Raw genomic sequence first — 16,317 nt, 5'->3', positions numbered from 1 at the left:
GATGAATAGCAAGCCGGTGGTTGGAAACAAACGAACGAAAAGAAGCTGAAGACAGCTGCTGCACACTTCTACTCTATGTGTGTGTGTGTGTGTTTGTGTGTGTGGGCTGTCCGATGATGATAACGATGGAGCTCAACACTGAACGGAAATCGGCACTCGTGGTGTTTGCTCCTGTGCGCGCCTCCGTAGAAACTGAAGACGTTGGGGGACAGAACGCGCGCCAAGGCGGAAGGAGGATCTAAGCGAGAGAATCGAGAGCGACAACAGTGCACTCGTCACGCGACTCCTCCTACTCCCTCCCGTCGCCCCCTCGTTCCCTCTCCCTTTTCTGCCTCCTTCTATGTTTGTGGCTTGCTGATCCGCAGCAGTGTGGCTGACAACGAGGGACAACAACCACAATAGCAATACGCCTCACTCAGGCGAAGTACGCACCCACCAAAAAAAAAGAAAAAGAAGAGAGAAAGACGAGAGAATACAATCAATAAATACATATAGATACGTATGTTTATGTGCTATATATGTATTCACATAAAAATAGAGAGAAATGTATCAGCGAAGTGGATAAGAGTTGACGGACAGCGCGACGAGGAACGGCGGTGGAGCACACGAGTTGGAGGTAAGGACAAGACAGAGACAGGAGCCACACATACACACACACGTGCATGTGCACACATATACAAGAGACAGCGAAGGAAAGCGCAGAATAGGAAGCGCGGAAGTCAGTGGCAGGAAGGACCAGCAGAAGGGAGGGGAGTTCAGAACGTGAAGGCACGAGAAAAAAAAAGATCCGTGAGAAAGTGAGCGACTGAGCGAAAGAGTGAGACAGCAATGGATGAAGAAGGAGGGCGGGTGTGGAGGGTCAGCCAAGTCAACCGAAAGACCGCGAATGTCGAGTGATGAGAGAAAGCCGAACACACATGAGTGGTGCGGGCGGGAGAGCTGACGCAAGGGGAGGAAGGCCGATGATGCCCATCAAATCACAAAGAGCAAAAACATACCACCACGGATAACGAGAGAGTAAAGAACCACAGAAGGGGTGGAGACCTCACCGGCTACGTGATACGGTGGCGCGGGAAAGCAAGGTAAGGCGATGGGCGGCCAAACGCGTTTGGGTGAACGTCCTTGTAGCGCACCGCTCCTTTCGGAACACAAACACACACAACCGCACACAGGCACGCTCCGGCTCCTTGTTGAGGGCTGCAAGTGAGTCCCCGGAACGAAGAAGACCAGCCGAAAAAGGGAAAACAAAATGCGCGGAAAGAGGAACGCTTGCGCGCCGCGATTTGCTGTCAGCGCCCCTCTCCTCCCTCCCTTTTCAGACGTCCGCTGCAGCTTCACCTTTTCTTTTTTTTCGTTTGTGTTTGGGGCCGGATGACAACATGGTCGGCACTTCGAAACGCGGCACGACGCTCTGTAGCGGGGGCATAAGTATGCACAGGGAGCCCAGCGCGTTAGACAGCAGCGCAGTGCCGCGTGCGGATGCGCGTGAGGGGAGCAGAGAAAGAGATAGAGGGAGATGTGGGGGCAGAGTGGCATAAGAAGGATACCTTAGTCATACAAGGCGACCCTCGAATCGGGTAGGTGCGCCTGCGACGGTGACGCGCGAGATCCTCTCACCGGTGGTGTACCTGCACGCTGCAACAGCGCCTCAGGTCAGCAAGGAGGAAGGCGCGGGGTCATGAGCGACACGCGATAGCAAACGGGGAGCGCTGGAGAGCCAAATCGATCCCTCCTACCCTCACTCTGTCACCATCGATGCGCACAGACTACCTGCGCGCCCAACAGCAAGGAGCTTTTCACACAAATGCGGAAAAGGGGTGCACTCTGGCGCTGCTGAGGCTTCGATGGCTCTCCTTTCTCCCCTTCGACTCACCCTCCACCCCACACACAGCCAGAGCGCTTCTATCAGAGAACACGCTTTCCGGACGAGTTTCATCAACGTGGAGGTGATGGCAGCGCTGGCCGGTATCGGCTGACGGTCAAGTCGCATGCGCATACACGCAGCGATCCAGAAAAGCGAGAGCGACACGCACGAGAGACTGGCAGCACACGGTAGGGCAATAATAGGGCAGAAAAAGAGAAAAGCAGGCGAGGGAAGAGCACCAGCATGCACACATGACCGGACGCACAGTCCAGCAAGCACACGTACATGCGGCGAGGCCTCACAGCACGCATCGACACAAAGTGAAAGGGCAGTAAACAAAACCGTCGGCAGGAAAGCGAGAAACGCACGTGCAGTAGGGCGCATCGATGCACAGCGACGACGGCAGTGATGAGCGCGGCGACGGAAGAAAGGAAAAAGGCGACGATCCTGCAGCTTAGTCGCCCGTCAGGGCATCCTCGTCGAGCTGAACCTCGGGCTCGAGCAGCGTGCGGATTTGCTCGACCGTGGCGCTGACATCGTTGCTCTTCCCCATTCCACGCGCGCTAGCCAGGAGCCCACCAACCGTCTTGCGCTGCTCTTCCAAAACGGAGATGCGGGCCGCCAGAACCGATACCAGCAAATGATCGTTTCTGACCTCCATCTGCTGCTCCGACGTCAGAGTGCGGTCCTCGGCTTTGCCGTACTTGGACGGCGTTAGCGTCAGTGTCGCCATCATCAGCTTGCGCAAACAGTTCCGGTCCATCTCCTCAAGCTGCTGCTTCTTGGCGAGGATCTCTAGGTCGCGCTGGTGGCTACGCAGCAGCTTGCAGTGCTCGCGCAATGACTCCACCTCGGCCTGCTGCTCCTTGTATGCAATTTGGTAGGTGGCCAACTCGAGTTCGTAACGACTGCGCTTCGCCTGCAACTCCGCCTTGATCACATCTGCCTCTGCTTGCGCGTGGGCGATGGAGCCCTCGATGATCCTAAACTCCTGCGAACGGCACTCCTCCTCGACAGCTTTGATGCCGAGCAAGGCCTCCGTCATGATCGCTCGCCTGTCCTCCAGCTCATCCCGCATGACGCGCACCACCCACCGCTCCCGCTCAGCACTTTTCCAGCCGTTGTAGACCTCGTCGAACTTCCACTTAAGGTCCTGCACGTGCTCCGTCATCACGCGACACTGATCGTGGGCATGGTCGAACGCGTCCTCCATCTTGTTGCACGCCTTCGCAATCTCTGCGTACACTGCCGACTCCTTTTCGTACGCCTCCTCGGCTTCCCGAACTGGTCGAATGTCCTCCTCGTTCAGGATCACCACGTTGTCGGGGGTCGCGGCGGAGAGTCTCCGCAACTCAGCCGCTGTTGCTTCGGCAGACGCGTTGCCGTTTTGCTCAGCACCGGTGGTGTCACCGTGGGCCCTGGCGCTGGACAGGTGAAGCGCCTCGGCACTTGTCACGAACGTCGGCGGCGCCGCCCGCACCAGCTTCGTCTCGCACTCTTGGAGGCTTTGTCGGGCTGCTATCAGGGACTTGCTCGAATTCTGAAGCGAGGTGAAGGTGCGGCCAATGGACTGTATCAGAGCGGACTTCTGCTTCACCTCAATTCGCGTTTTCTCCGAGAAGCTCAGGAAGGCGTACTTGGCAGAGCTCAGGTCCGCAATAAGCGATGGTACGTTGGCCATGAGTACCTCCGCGTAGAACATGAGCCGCGACTCGTCCGTCTCCGGCAAAGCCGTTGACACAGACATCTCACTGCGCGGCGAACTCATGGTCGACATGTTGCTGAAATGATAAGAATAGAGGTTATGCGAAACAAACACCGGGCGGAAAAGGGTGCGCGACGACGTTCTTCCGAGCCCTTTTTAGATTATCGGCTAACGCCCACAGCGTGCACCAAAGGACTCGCGAACGACAACGGGCCAAATCCACGTACACGGTGGCAGTAAAACGGAGCCGCACGAAGGGGTAAGCATAACTCGAAGTGAGGAAAGACCGCTCCTTTGGGTGGGGGCTACTGCTGGGGAGCAAAAGCCACAAGGGCGAGAGCAGACGGGTGGGGTCAGGAAAGGGGAGGACGGAGGGGGCATGGTAGAGTGTGCCGGGCAGGATGGCCGGAGGAAGGAAACACGAGAGAGGTGGGGGGACGATGGTGGCAGTCTAGCCTTTGCACCGCATAGGCTCTCGTCTTGAAGCGCTTGCAGACGTCTTCCACCGACACACCGGCACACGAGAGAGAGACTAGGTGACAGTCACGAAGCAGAAGACCTCGTGATCAACTGTGAAGCAGCCCTTCGCAGAGCACGGGCTAAGAAAGCCGAATTTCCAATGGTGAGCATTATGGATAGGTCTTCACCAGAGTATGAAAGGGGGTGCTTACTTTAGTCACCTGGCCGCTTTCTCTTTTTTTTTGATTGTAAAGCGGCACTCACGTGAGTGAGGAAGGTTCGAAAACGCAGCTAGAGAGAAATCAGGAAAAACTCAAACAGCACTGCCTGCAGCGTCGCATACCCGCGCACGCATGCGGTTCAGTTCTGCGAAGTCTCCGCCCTCTCCAGGGGCCGCGAGACGGCACGTGTGAGCCACTGGGAGAACAGCGAAGAGTCCTCCTCGCATTCGAAACGCACATCCGCGGTGAAGAAGGGCACTGGCGACGCCATGAACGTCATCAAGCGCGCCGGCGAAATATCTGGATGTGCAAAGGTGATCCGCGTCGCGTGCAGCAAGTGGCGCCGGCACCACATTTTGCCGTTTCTGCTGGTGCCACCGGCGCCGCTGACGTCGTCTTCGATGGGGAGAAATGGGTCATCTTCCCGCCGAACGCGCTCGAGGTACACCGCGTCCGACACTGCGGTGGCACCACCCTCTCTTCCAGGTGTCGTCGTCGTGTAGAGCTTGTCGCCCAACACCGGGTAACCGACAGCGGCGCAGTGCAGGCGAATCTGGTGGCTTCGACCGGTGAGAAGCTCCACCTGCACACATGTCAGTCCCAGCTTCCTGTTGCTCGCCAAGACGCGAATGCGAGTTACAGCCAACTTGCCCCACCGCATCTGCTGCTCCTTGGGCGGTTTCGGCAAAGATGCTGCTGCGTGCGAGAAGAGCATCTCTTTCATCGGTTCACAGCACATTTTTAGCTTCTTTAATTGCGTGTGTTGCGCCTCCCATGAGTGCGTGGGGTGCTTCGCCATGCAGTCCATGTAGTTCACCACAACAAAGGTGTGGTCCTCTGGGGCGGCACCTCGAAGCACCGCCGTGTAGGTCTTGTGCACTGATTGCGCCTTGAGCCGAACCAACTCGTCGAAAGTGTCGGAACTGAGCGCCACGGCGTGGCCACGCTCGCGCAGTCGCGACTCCACTGCGTCCGTACAGCCTTTCGTCTGCGCCTCCAGTCTCGACGCCAAAGTTCTTGCGCTGAAGCTGTTCTTTGCAAGCACCACAACACCCGAGGTTTCCTTGTCCAGCCGCTGGACTGTGAAAAGATCGAGGGGGCTTCGCTGCTGCACTGTTGGTGTCCCGGACAACGGCACAGAGGCGCACGGCGCTGAGCCGGCCGCGGAAGTCATGTGCAAGCCGTCCTCCAGGCGCCGTCGGGAAGGAGATGAAGTAGCAATTTCAGCGCCTTTGCCGCACGCGTCCATCGCGGTCGAGCCCTCAGCTCGCACTGAGGCCTCAGCAATTTTACCAGCGTGAGTGAGTGTGTCAGACACCTTCTCCGTGTCCTCATGTGTTGCGGCGAAGCTTGTACGCGTGGAGGCCGTGTAAAACGCAGCAGCGCCACGGCGTCGCAGAACCTCCACCAGCGTGTTCTCGCAGTAGCGACCCCCCTCCGCGACCGGCAGGTTACCGTTCTTGGTAACAACCATCAGCGTCGAGTCTTCGTAGAGGACCTCAATGTGCTTGCTGTCCACAGGCGGCTCGAAGGAGCGCGGCGGGGCAAAGCGAAGCATGTCGCCCTGCCGGAGCACATAGGACCCATCAGTGAGTGTCTCCCCATTGACGCTGATGTCACCGGCTGCGATGTGCTGACGCCACTGCGTCTCCGCTAGATAGGTAAATTTCGTGGATAGATATGCGAGTAGGGACTCGTCGGGGTCGCGCCTTGGACGGCAGTAGCGCAGCTCGCGTGGCATCGGGACCTCGAGATACACCGACGAAAAGCCACGAACGCATATATACTCACGCAGAGGGGAGCTTGATAGGCACCACTCCGCCTCAGCGTATGTACCTTCTGCGGCCGCGCTGCGCAGGGAGAAGGTGAATCCGACCAGCACCACTAGGCAACAACGAGAAGGCGATGCCGCGTAAGGAAGCGAGAAAGGTGGAGTTGAATGCAAGGGGAGGTGTGACAGTTGAATAGAACATGTGGCGAGCAGCTGAAGGAGGAAAGAAGTCACAGAAACAGCGAAACTTGTACTCTGTCAGCTACTGCTTGCGTGTTTTGTTTCGCTTTGTGGAAGCAGTGGACGACGACATAACTGCCATCATTTTTTTTTTGCTCCAGCGCAGCTTCTCCGAGCATGGGTAGTCCATCGCCCCGCAACAGCACGTATCTGGGGCCTTGGACACCCGCCTTCCTCGGCCACGACAGACCTCTGGCAACGCGTTGTTACTTTTTGTTCTTTTCGGGGCGAAGGGAGACAAGATTCGATTTATGCTTGCGTCTTTACACATCCAACGCGCAGTGGCACCGCACTTGCCTGCATGTTGTTTCTACGCGTGTATATGTGTGAGAGAGAGCAGCACGAGGGATGGGGGGAATGCGGCAAGTATGATCGTGAAGGCCGGCTGTTGGCCGAGAAGGAAGACAGGCGACGGAGCTTGTTTTGATGTTTCTGTTGAGGAAGCGTTAAGTGTACCACATCGCCGGGCGAAGAAACATGAAACATACAACCCACCGGCGTACCCACAAGGCAAGGCAAAGGGAGCATGCAACGCGTCCACTAATCAGTGATGCATTATGAGAGAGAAGGGGAGTGATCCATGAGCGGATCGGCAGTGCGACCTCGCGCCTCCTCGACAGTGTCCCTGCCTTGCGCAGCGTACCACAAAGCAGGACAACATTGCTCTGCGGCGCATAGGAGACGCCATGTCACTCAGCTCTAGTGCATAAAATAGCGAGTCGCAGAAGGAGTGCCGACGCGGCTCCATAACCTCCTGACGCTCCAGCGTAAGCGGGCTGTTAAAATAGTCGCTGTCGCCCCGTCGAAGACGACTGGATGTCCGGAGCTGAAGAGGGGTCGTAGCAACCGCCAAGCCATGCGCCCGGCTACCACCCGGTGTCTGCTCTAAGCTCGCACAGCTGCTTCTAATGAAAAGTGGGGTGGCGCGCCCGCTGTTGCTGGCGCTCGACTACACCGCAGACGCCTCCCCCTGCAGGCGGAGAGCGGTGGCCTGATTGCCACGGTACTCTCTCGATGGAATCAGGTGAAGATCGAACGGCGTTAACGGCACCCCGATCGACACACCATCACCCCGGTAGCGACCACCCACTTGGTCCGGGCTCGTCTCGTTTACACAGGGTTCGAGGAATTGCGACAGCCGCTGGTCCACTGCTGAGCTCGACGATGACAGAGAGCCACGGTCTAGAGCAGAAAATGAAGACGACGCGTCAGAGATCCGTGCGTCATCTGTATCTCCGTCGCCCTTGCCAAGCCTGCCCCGTGACGACGGTGCCGAGGAGCACGATGCCGAAGTATCACGGATTTTGCGGTTCTCAAAAGCAAGTCTGTTCCTTGCATCCTTATGGCGCAGCTGGTGACCCATCATCCCTGGCGAGCTCGCCGGCGGTGCTTGAGACGCGGAGGACGACTTCGTGCTCGTGCGTGCCGGCTTCCCGGCGCCGCTATGTAGCGCCGCTGGCGGGGCCGCGTCGAGCGTGGCGTCTGGTGAAGAGCTTCTGTTTGGCGTCTGCCACATCCGCTGCGGCAACCCGGCGACCAAAGACCCCAGCGCGGTAGTCGTGAAAACCGCTGTCTCAGGCTCGGAAGCGCGAGACGGCGTGTTAACGCCGCTGGAAGAGCTGCACCTGTCTAGATGCTCCTCAGCAAGCACAGACGCTGACGCTACAACGGTTGATGAGGCTTTGAGAGGCGCTGGCGTCGCACTGCCATTGGCTGTCGATACAGGTGTGTGAAGCCCTGCGTTGTTCACCTCCATAGTGAAAAGTGGAGTACCGACCGCCCCTTGCGCAGCAGCCGTGTGATCCAGCGGTGTTTCGTTAGCGCCTGGCCGAATCTTGCTCGTCTTGGATTTCGCGGGCAGCTGCGGCGGCAGCGCATCCAACCTTTCGTGAGACGAGACTTCGGAGGACGTAGTATCTTCCAAGTACATAGGGACCGCAATCGGCCCTGCCATAGTCGGCCTGATATTAGCGAACTTGTGGTCGGCCTTCGAGCTCTCGTTCGCCGCGGCTATGCTATTCGGCGCCTCGGCGGCGCTCCCAATGCCGCTCCGTAGCCACCGCGCACCTTCATCCAGCAGAAGCGAGGCAGAGGTGCGACGGAGAGGAGCTGCTGTGTGATCCATCACGGACGGATCGCTCTGCATGATGTAGCACGGTGAGTGCGACTCAGCCGCCTCAGGGCACGCTGTTGTCCGGTCGAACACATCGTCCTCGACGACAATTGTCAGCTCCTCGTCCTCCTCCTGCCTGTCCCCCATGCCAGAGGCCACAGCTGAAGGTGGTTGCGGGCGAGTTTGCGTGCTGGCGTGCTCGTCGGCTGCGGGAAGGGGTCCGGGTAAAGAGGGAAAGGCTTTGCTCGGATACGTGCGGCAAGGGGTGCTCAGCCGTAACGCTGCCGCTGTCTCCGCGGCGGTTCGAAAGCCGCCTCGTCTCCCCTCTGACTGCTCCTTTAGCGGCAGGTGCGGCGAGCCACTGCACAGTGACTTCAGAGAAGCCACCGCTTCTGCGGAGAAGGTAGGTGTCTCCCAGGCCGACGCACACTGATCCGCCGTACTGGAGAGCAACATCTCTTGTCCAGGTCTGCTCGCAGGTGAGGTGACGAGGAGCGGCTCGCCTCCGAGTTGCTGAAAGGTCACTGGCTTCTGGGGCATTCGCAGGGCACCAGCATAATCTCCCAGCTGAGCAGCGTCGGCAGGTGCTTGCACCGTAGCGCCGCGGCTGCGAAACCACGCAAGCCACGATGTCCTCTCCTCGGGTGACTTGGCCAGCGCTTCGAAGACTACCAGGTGCCCAGCGCACAGCTCCAGCTCCCGTCGAGGCGTAGCGCGCGAGGCAGCCAAGTCGCTCATCGGACCCACAGACACCACGCCACCGCCGAGTGGCTGCAAGCTCTTGTACTGGGCAAAACTCTCGACCAGGTATGTCACTCGCAACAGATTCTCGTGTGCGACACTTGGGCAGACAGAGGTGCGACGCATATCTAGCGAAACGGTGCGCTTTTCATTTCCAAAGACTTGCCGCAGCCGTTGCCACAGGCGTAGCCGGTGCCGCGAGAAACGGACAACGTGGCTCCTCCCTGCCGACGTGCTTACCCTAAGGTAGTACCTCAGGTACCGCGATGCCTCTCCCCACGGGCGGCAGTACAAATACCCGCTGCCAGGAACCCTGCTCGAGCCACGACGTGAGCTCGCAGCTAGTGTCCCTCCCACTTCCTGCGACGCCGCCACGGTATCAGTGAGCGGCGACGGCGAGTTTTCACCCGTGAAGGATCCCGTCTTTCGCCGTTGCTCTCCTGTCTGCGGCCCCGCAGGTGTCGAAGGGACGAGCCAGTGGGCCCCAAAAGCCCACGCCGACGAGAACGCAGAGTCGCCTCGCGGCGAGCATGGCGTTGCCGGCGCCTCTCGCAAGGACGCCTCGCATGACGCGATGTGCACGGAGACGCAAGACGGCGAAGCGCACCGCTGCAGTGCACCAGAAGAGAGCGGAGCTGCCTGCGGGCCACTTGCAAAAGCAGCGAAAGGGATGTCATCACCGACAGACCACGCGGGCACTTGCGAAAAAGACGCGGATGCGCCAGTGCTGCTCTGGTGAGGGGAGTGATAACTCGGCTGCCGGCGACCAAGTTCGGCGCCGGTAGCAAAGCTGGTCAGTAGCTCCACTATCTGCTCCGCGTGTCGCGTCGACGCGAAGGCCAAGAAAATGCGGCGGCCGCCTCGCAGAGTGAAGATGACGCCGACAGGACCCCACAGCTCGTAGCGCCACTGCAGAGTCAGTCCCATCTCCGAGCCGCTACTGCGATGATGGCGGCGCTGCGCAAGAACCCACTTCGCACGATCGCCGCGAGCCGTCGTGTCGACTCTGTCCCGTCCGCTGATTGAGTGGCCCCTCGCGTCAAAAACAAGCGTTACGGGCTTCTGGAAACAGTGGCGACGTACGGAGTGGATATCCTGCATCGGGATCTCTTGTTTGCGGGATTGTGCAGGAAGCGCCGATCCCTCACAGCGTCGGTTGGCGAGAAGGGAATCTCGGGGAACGATGTCAGCACCAATGTAGCGGGTCCTCACGCAGTCTGATGGGAGGCGGCCTGGGCCTTGTTGCCACGTGAGCACGTGCCGGCGAGCGGCACCAACGTCGACAAGCTGCGCATCCTCCAGCACAAGAGCGTCGCCGCAGCGGGATAGTGTCCGGAAGCACGTCCAGGAGCCGCAGGACGACTCGAAGGCGGTGCAGTCGCGCGGGTGTACTCGCCCCTCACTACAAGCCACGGGCGCGCGGCTGTCGGGGGGGTACTCCGACGCGGCACGGCCGACAGGAAGACGCGCTAGCAACTCGCTGTTGCTGGGGATCCACTCCAGCACGTCGAAAGAGAGGAGCGGTGCTGACGTTGGCAACGGTGAGAAGCGCGCCTGTCGCTTCGGCTCGCCGAGCGATCGCTCCGCGTGCATAGATGGGCACCGTATCGGACACTAAGCAGGTCAGCGTCGAGATGCTCAACAACGCGGCTCTTTGTGTAGCGTTTTTTTTTCGTCGGTGTTGATGTCTCCTTGTATGTTGCGTACCACTCCCCCTAGCCGAGCAAGGGAAAAGGCGGGAGAACGGGGTCTGTTGAGTACTGGGACGTGCGCGCCCGGGCGTGCGTTTGTCCGCGTCGGTAGATCGGCTAGACGAGTGGAGGCGTCACAGATGCGTGTAACTGGCAACAGCAAGTCTTAGAGTAAGCTGAAAGGCCGCCAAGAGAAGAAAACAAGGCATAGAAGTGCACCACGACCAAGGGGGCCGTGTATGGACAGAGTATCTTGGTAGACGCGTCGATATGTATCCGTGTGGGCCTAGCGCGCGCCCGGTGCACAGAAGTGGAACGTGACTGTTTACTAGCGATGGAGCCCCCCCCCGACAGACGGCACGCTCGGTGGAGAGGTGAGAGAGATGGTATAGAGAGAGAGAGAAAAGCCCGGCGAGTTAACGGTCAAAATCCAACAAGACGATGCAGGGATCGGGGTTTCCACTTCTTCTGTCGATCTGCGCGCGGGGCGCCTGTAGCTGTACGGCTGGATGGAATGGGGCAGCGACGCGACGATATGAGTGATCCGAGCCGAGAAAAGCTAAAACCAAAGAAGAGTAAGCGAATTATGCACACAAATGATGCCCCTTCGCCCGCTTTACGGGCGCACTGCCTTTCCGTACTTCGACTCCCTAACCGTCACACTAAAAAGCATAAGCATCGACTTGCACACGCAGTCGACACACAAGCGCTTGTATGCACGCAACGGCACGTATTGCTCGGTCACAGAGCGACGCGGGGAGGGAATGCACCCGACAAAGCGAAAAGACGGACGACGAAGAAAAGGGAGCAGAGAGCAGCGCGGAGGCAAACGGATACTAACACCGTCAAGCGTATGAGTCGACGCTCGATTTCGCCGCGTACGCATCCGACAGTAGCCGCAGCGAAGGGGTTGGTGTGGTAGCGTGGAAGCTACAAGAAAAAAGGGAGATACCCTCAATGTGTTGCAAAACCACTCACGGAAGCTCACAATGTACGTGCGTGCTCCAGTGTATGCGTGTAGGAACAGCGAAGCGAAGGTCAGGAGTACACAGTGGCATTGCCGAGCCCGCGAGATCAGAAAAAAGAGAGCGAAATGGAGAGGTGGTTGTGCAGAAGAGGACTGTGTGCGTGTGTTTGTATGCACTCAAAGCCGTGCTGCACGCTGCCGACTGTGCCCACACACATACCCGCAGTGGGCAGCAGAAGAAGCAGAACCAGTCAGAGAGACGCTGTCGCCCTCGACCTCCCTCCCCCTCCGCTTGCGCGGCTCCCTGACCGATCCGCGAAACCATCTTATCGAAGAAATCTGAAGCACCACAGCACTCGGAGCAGCAGTCAAGGAAGGAGAGGGGCTACCACGACCTCTAGACCCTTTTTGCGAACGGTTGTGTTTTGCACTTTATTTCCTTTTTTTTACTACGCACTTCGCACCGAATGCCATGACGCCGTGTTGATTCGCAGGCGCCACGACCCATCCGTTTTGGACAGCGCGGCGAAAGGAATGAATCAAGATGTGCACACGTACGCAGAGAGAGACCGACACGCCGGCCTGCTGTGAAGTCGATGTGGTAGCCGTCAAGTCCGTAATTCCACGCGTGAAGCCGCGTGCACAGCTCCCGAAAGGGCGCTACCATCCGCCCCTGCACACAACGGAAGCTGAAACGATGAGTTCCAAGCTGCTAAGCGCAAAGAAAAAAAGCACACGTGGGGAAAGAGAGACGTGAGGCATCGCTCTTCATTGACAAGATGTCAAGTCTCTGCCATCCCCAAACAGATAATAATGACGCCTGAGTCCTCATGGAAACAGGCGAGAAAACAAGCAAACAAATGGGGGTGGGAAAGCGCCAACCGGCACTGCTATCATCCACAACCGACAGCGGACATCCACACAGCCACACCCTTCTACGTCTGACTTGGAACAGGCGCCAACGGCATCGTCTTGAGGTCCGCAGCCACGGCGAAGCATGCCTCAGTCTTGGCCTTCACCTCCTCCACCGTCAAACCCTCGGCGATCTCCATCAAGACCAGCGACCTCACACCCCCCGCCGTCTTCTGCACGACAAAGACGGCCAGATCCGTGATAATCATGTCAAGACACTCACGACCCGTGACGGGGGCCCTGCAGTTCTCAACGACGCGCGACTTACCCTCCTTGTCCGTGTGCTCCATCAGCACGATCGTCTTGCAACCGCACACCACCAGGTCCATGGCCCCACCCATGCCCTTCAGCACCTTGCCAGGCACCCACCAGCTGGCAATGTCGCCGGTGCCAGAGACCTCCAGCGCGCCAAGCATCGTCAAGTCCAAATGACCACCGCGAATCATGCTGAAGGACTCGGCGCTGTCGAACAGCGAAGCACCTGACTTGCTCATGGTGACGGTCTGCTTGCCGGCGTTAGTGATGTCGGGGTCCACCTCCTCCGGCAGCGGGTAGGGGCCAATGCCGAGTAAGCCGTTTTCTCCCTGCAGCACCACGTCCATTTCAGGCGGAATGTAGCTCGCCACCATGTTGGGGATGCCGATGCCAAGGTTCAGTGTCATGCCATCCTTGATCTCAAGGGCTGCGCGGCGAGCTATGAGATTGCGGCCTGCATGTGCGTTCTTCCCGGTCCCCGTCGAGAACCCAGGCTTGCGCTCCACCACGAACTCGGCGGCTCTCCTGATGTTCGGTGGGCACACCAGGCGGTGCACATACACGCCGGGCAGGTGCACCGTCTTCGGGTCCAGCTCCCCGCACTCCACAATCTCCTCCACCTCCGCGATGCACACCTTCGCAGCCTTCGCGGACGCAAGGTTGAAGTTCTGCGTCGTCCCGCGGAACACGAGGTTGCCGCGCTTGTCCGCCTTCCACGCGCGCACAAACGCAAAGTCCGCCGGCAGCGCCATCTCCAGCGTGCACCACCGCCCGTTGAACTGCCGCGTCTCGCGTGGCTGGCTGTACTCGGCCACCCTCACCGCCTTGCCCGGCGCAAAGCGCACGGGGAGGCGGCCCTCGGCTACTGCGGTGCCGTAGCCGGTGGGGGTGTAGAAGGCGGGCAGCCCCGCACCCGCAGCGCGCAGACGGTCCACCAGCGTGCCCATGGGGCAAAACTCGATTTCAAACTCGCCGTGAAAGAGGTGCTTCGTGAAAAGCGGGTTCTCGCCAACGTACGTGGTGATGGCCTTCTTTAGCTGCCCGTCTCGCGCAAGCGGACCAAAGCCGCTGTCCACGCCGCCCATTGTCGCCCCAATCACCGTGAGGTTCGTCGCCTTGGTGGCGTTGACGGCGTCGAAAAGCTCGAACGGGAAGCCGCAAAAACCAAAGCCACCGGCCGCGATGGTGGCACCATCGTGAATGTCCTGAACAGACTCGGCCGCACTCATCACCATTGGCCGGAGGGCCCTCCGTGTACGGCGCAGCATGGCGGCAGAGGCAGATGAATCCTCAGCGATGAAAAAAAAAAAACAAGCGCAGTTTCGAAAACGTTAGGGCGTGAGAGAAAAGAAGGCACACGCGGATAAGAGTCACTGCTGAAGAGGTGGTCGCAGTGGTCGTGAGAGCACGAAATACAGCAGTCCGACACGTGCGAGAGCCGATAAAAAATGCGGATGTTGAGGGCTCGCTGGCCTTCGTTGTGGCAGAGATAAAGTAAGACCAAAAACAACAACAAAATCAGCTCAAGTCACAACTAGCTGGACGCACGCAACGTGTGGTCTACTTTTACGTGGGTGCGCTTTTTGATGTGCGTATATGGAGCATGTGCCACCACCCGTCGAGTCCGTCAGAGAATGAAAAAGAGAGAGGCCTTAGAAATAAAACGAAATCAACCCACAAAAAAAAGGAGAAGGGGAGGAGGTCGGAAATGGAGGGGGAGGGGGAGGAGGAAGAGGTGTGTGTGTGTGTGTGTTTGAGGGAGGGGGTAAATATATCAATAGAGGAATATATATGTAGATCAATATGTATCAACACACAAGAGATTGCTTATCTGCCTGTATTCCTTGCTGCTGGTGGTGGAAAAAAGGGGGTTATTGCGCGCGTGTCCGTTTAAATAGACGGGTGCGCTTTTATTCTTTTTTGGTGGGTGAGGAGGGGCGCCTGCGTGCCTACCTGCCTGCCCTCCTGTGGGTAGTTTGTGAGGGATCGGCAGGGCGTTCGCGCACGCAAAGGAAAGCGGCACAGAAAACAAGAAGATGGGCGACGTAGAGGATGGAGAAGTAGTGCTCGCCGCCGCGGGAGACCGAGACGACGTGGCGAAAGGCACGTGAATAAAAATAAAACGAGAAGAGAGAGTGAAGAGATTGCCGAGTTAATGACGAGGGAGGGGAAGGCAGCGGCAGTGGAACTGGGTGGTTGATTACGGGGTAACAGTGTCACCCACGGGTGTTGCAGATCGGACGAGGCCTGCACGCAAAGAACTAAACAACGAAAACAAGAAAAAAAAATAGAGGATTCAGACTCGAAGTGCAGAGAGCAGAGCGTGACTACATCCAAAAAAGAAAAATACCTCGGGCAAGCTGAGTTTGGGGGGTTCGTATTTGGTTGTTTTCGTGTCACCTATGCGTGTGCGTGTGCGTCTCCGTTGTGACCGGCTCCTCCACTAAAAAGCAAAGGTGCCTTCGTTAGATACACGCGAGAGAGGGGCAAGGATAGAGAGAAGTTTGAGGACGATGTAGACGGCTGAAAACAAACAGAAAAAAAAATATGAAACGAAGAGGAAGCGCGAGAGAGGAGAGAGAAGAGAGTGAGCGGTAATGCACGGAGAGTCTCGGTGAATACGCAAAAAAAAAACGAGGCAGCAGGCGGGGGAGTTCCTTGCGTACCGATAACGCGTACTCTGATGCCGAATGCAGCAATAGAGAAAGAGAGAGCAATACAAGAAGCACATCTTGCTGCATACATCGCCGGTCAGTGTGAAGGGCGGGACGAACGTGGTATTTCGTCTCCATCATTGATGGCTTCACCCAGAATAGCCAAGCAATACATAAAAAAGTAGTCGTGTCACGCTGCTCCGTTTAAAACGACGTTGCGCTGTTCGGGTGCGTGTTTTGTTGTTGCCGTTTTCGTTTTCTGATCAACGCGTTTTCAAGAGGGATATAGGCCTCCCACATTCGGATGAGAGACGGAAAGCTGTGAAGACACAGTGGCTGCCGTGGATTCACGCGCGGCAATGCGTCCCCGGGATGCGCATGGAAGCTCATTGGCACGACAGCTACAGCGGTCACACGTCTTCGAAAGCAGGGTAGGGATGAGGGTGTCCAGGAGTGGGAGGTGCAAGAAGATGTCAGCGTGCACTCGAAAGCCACGGGTTACCTCAGCTAACGCTTGCCCATCTTTTCCTGGACACGTGCGCACCTGCGTGCTACCGAAGTCACTGAGCGAAGCAGAGAAAGAAGGAAAAAAAAAGGCCCTGCAAGCGGCCACCTTTGTCGATACCCAAACGCAAGAAGAGAGCGGGAGAGAATCACTCAACACAGCTACAGCATCTCTGCAGGCACATGCACGCATACCCACAAGAACAGACATCCATGAAAA

At 58.0% G+C, this 16,317-nt stretch overlaps 4 protein-coding genes across 4 annotated transcripts; all 4 read right to left on the bottom strand.

Annotated features, from left to right (window-relative positions):
* Positions 1 to 2,318: 2,318 nt before the first annotated feature.
* Positions 2,319 to 3,641, bottom strand: LINJ_30_1950 (conserved hypothetical protein; the record flags this gene model as incomplete). Its single annotated transcript, XM_001467004.1, has 1 exon — positions 2,319 to 3,641. One exon carries the CDS (start codon positions 3,639 to 3,641, stop codon positions 2,319 to 2,321), a length of 1,323 nt encoding a protein of 440 aa, XP_001467041.1.
* A 747-nt stretch (positions 3,642 to 4,388) lies between these two features.
* Positions 4,389 to 5,990, bottom strand: LINJ_30_1940 (RNA pseudouridylate synthase-like protein; the record flags this gene model as incomplete). Its single annotated transcript, XM_001467003.1, has 1 exon — positions 4,389 to 5,990. The coding sequence occupies one exon, from the start codon at positions 5,988 to 5,990 to the stop codon at positions 4,389 to 4,391; it is 1,602 nt and encodes a 533-aa protein (XP_001467040.1).
* Positions 5,991 to 7,209: 1,219 nt separating this feature from the next.
* Positions 7,210 to 10,707, bottom strand: LINJ_30_1930 (hypothetical protein, unknown function; the record flags this gene model as incomplete). Its single annotated transcript, XM_001467002.1, has 1 exon — positions 7,210 to 10,707. The coding sequence occupies one exon, from the start codon at positions 10,705 to 10,707 to the stop codon at positions 7,210 to 7,212; it is 3,498 nt and encodes a 1,165-aa protein (XP_001467039.1).
* Positions 10,708 to 12,707: 2,000 nt separating this feature from the next.
* LINJ_30_1920 (succinyl-coa:3-ketoacid-coenzyme a transferase-like protein) lies at positions 12,708 to 14,207 on the bottom strand (the record flags this gene model as incomplete). The annotated part of the gene is made up of 1 exon (XM_001467001.1): positions 12,708 to 14,207. The coding sequence occupies one exon, from the start codon at positions 14,205 to 14,207 to the stop codon at positions 12,708 to 12,710; it is 1,500 nt and encodes a 499-aa protein (XP_001467038.1).
* Between the last annotated feature and the right edge of the window lie 2,110 nt (positions 14,208 to 16,317).

This window comes from Leishmania infantum, chromosome 30 (assembly GCF_000002875.2).
Source record: "Leishmania infantum JPCM5 genome chromosome 30".
Taxonomy (NCBI): Eukaryota; Euglenozoa; class Kinetoplastea; order Trypanosomatida; family Trypanosomatidae; genus Leishmania; species Leishmania infantum.
The sequence above is the reverse complement of the archived record's forward strand: the minus strand, read 5'-3'. Positions and strand labels throughout refer to the sequence as shown.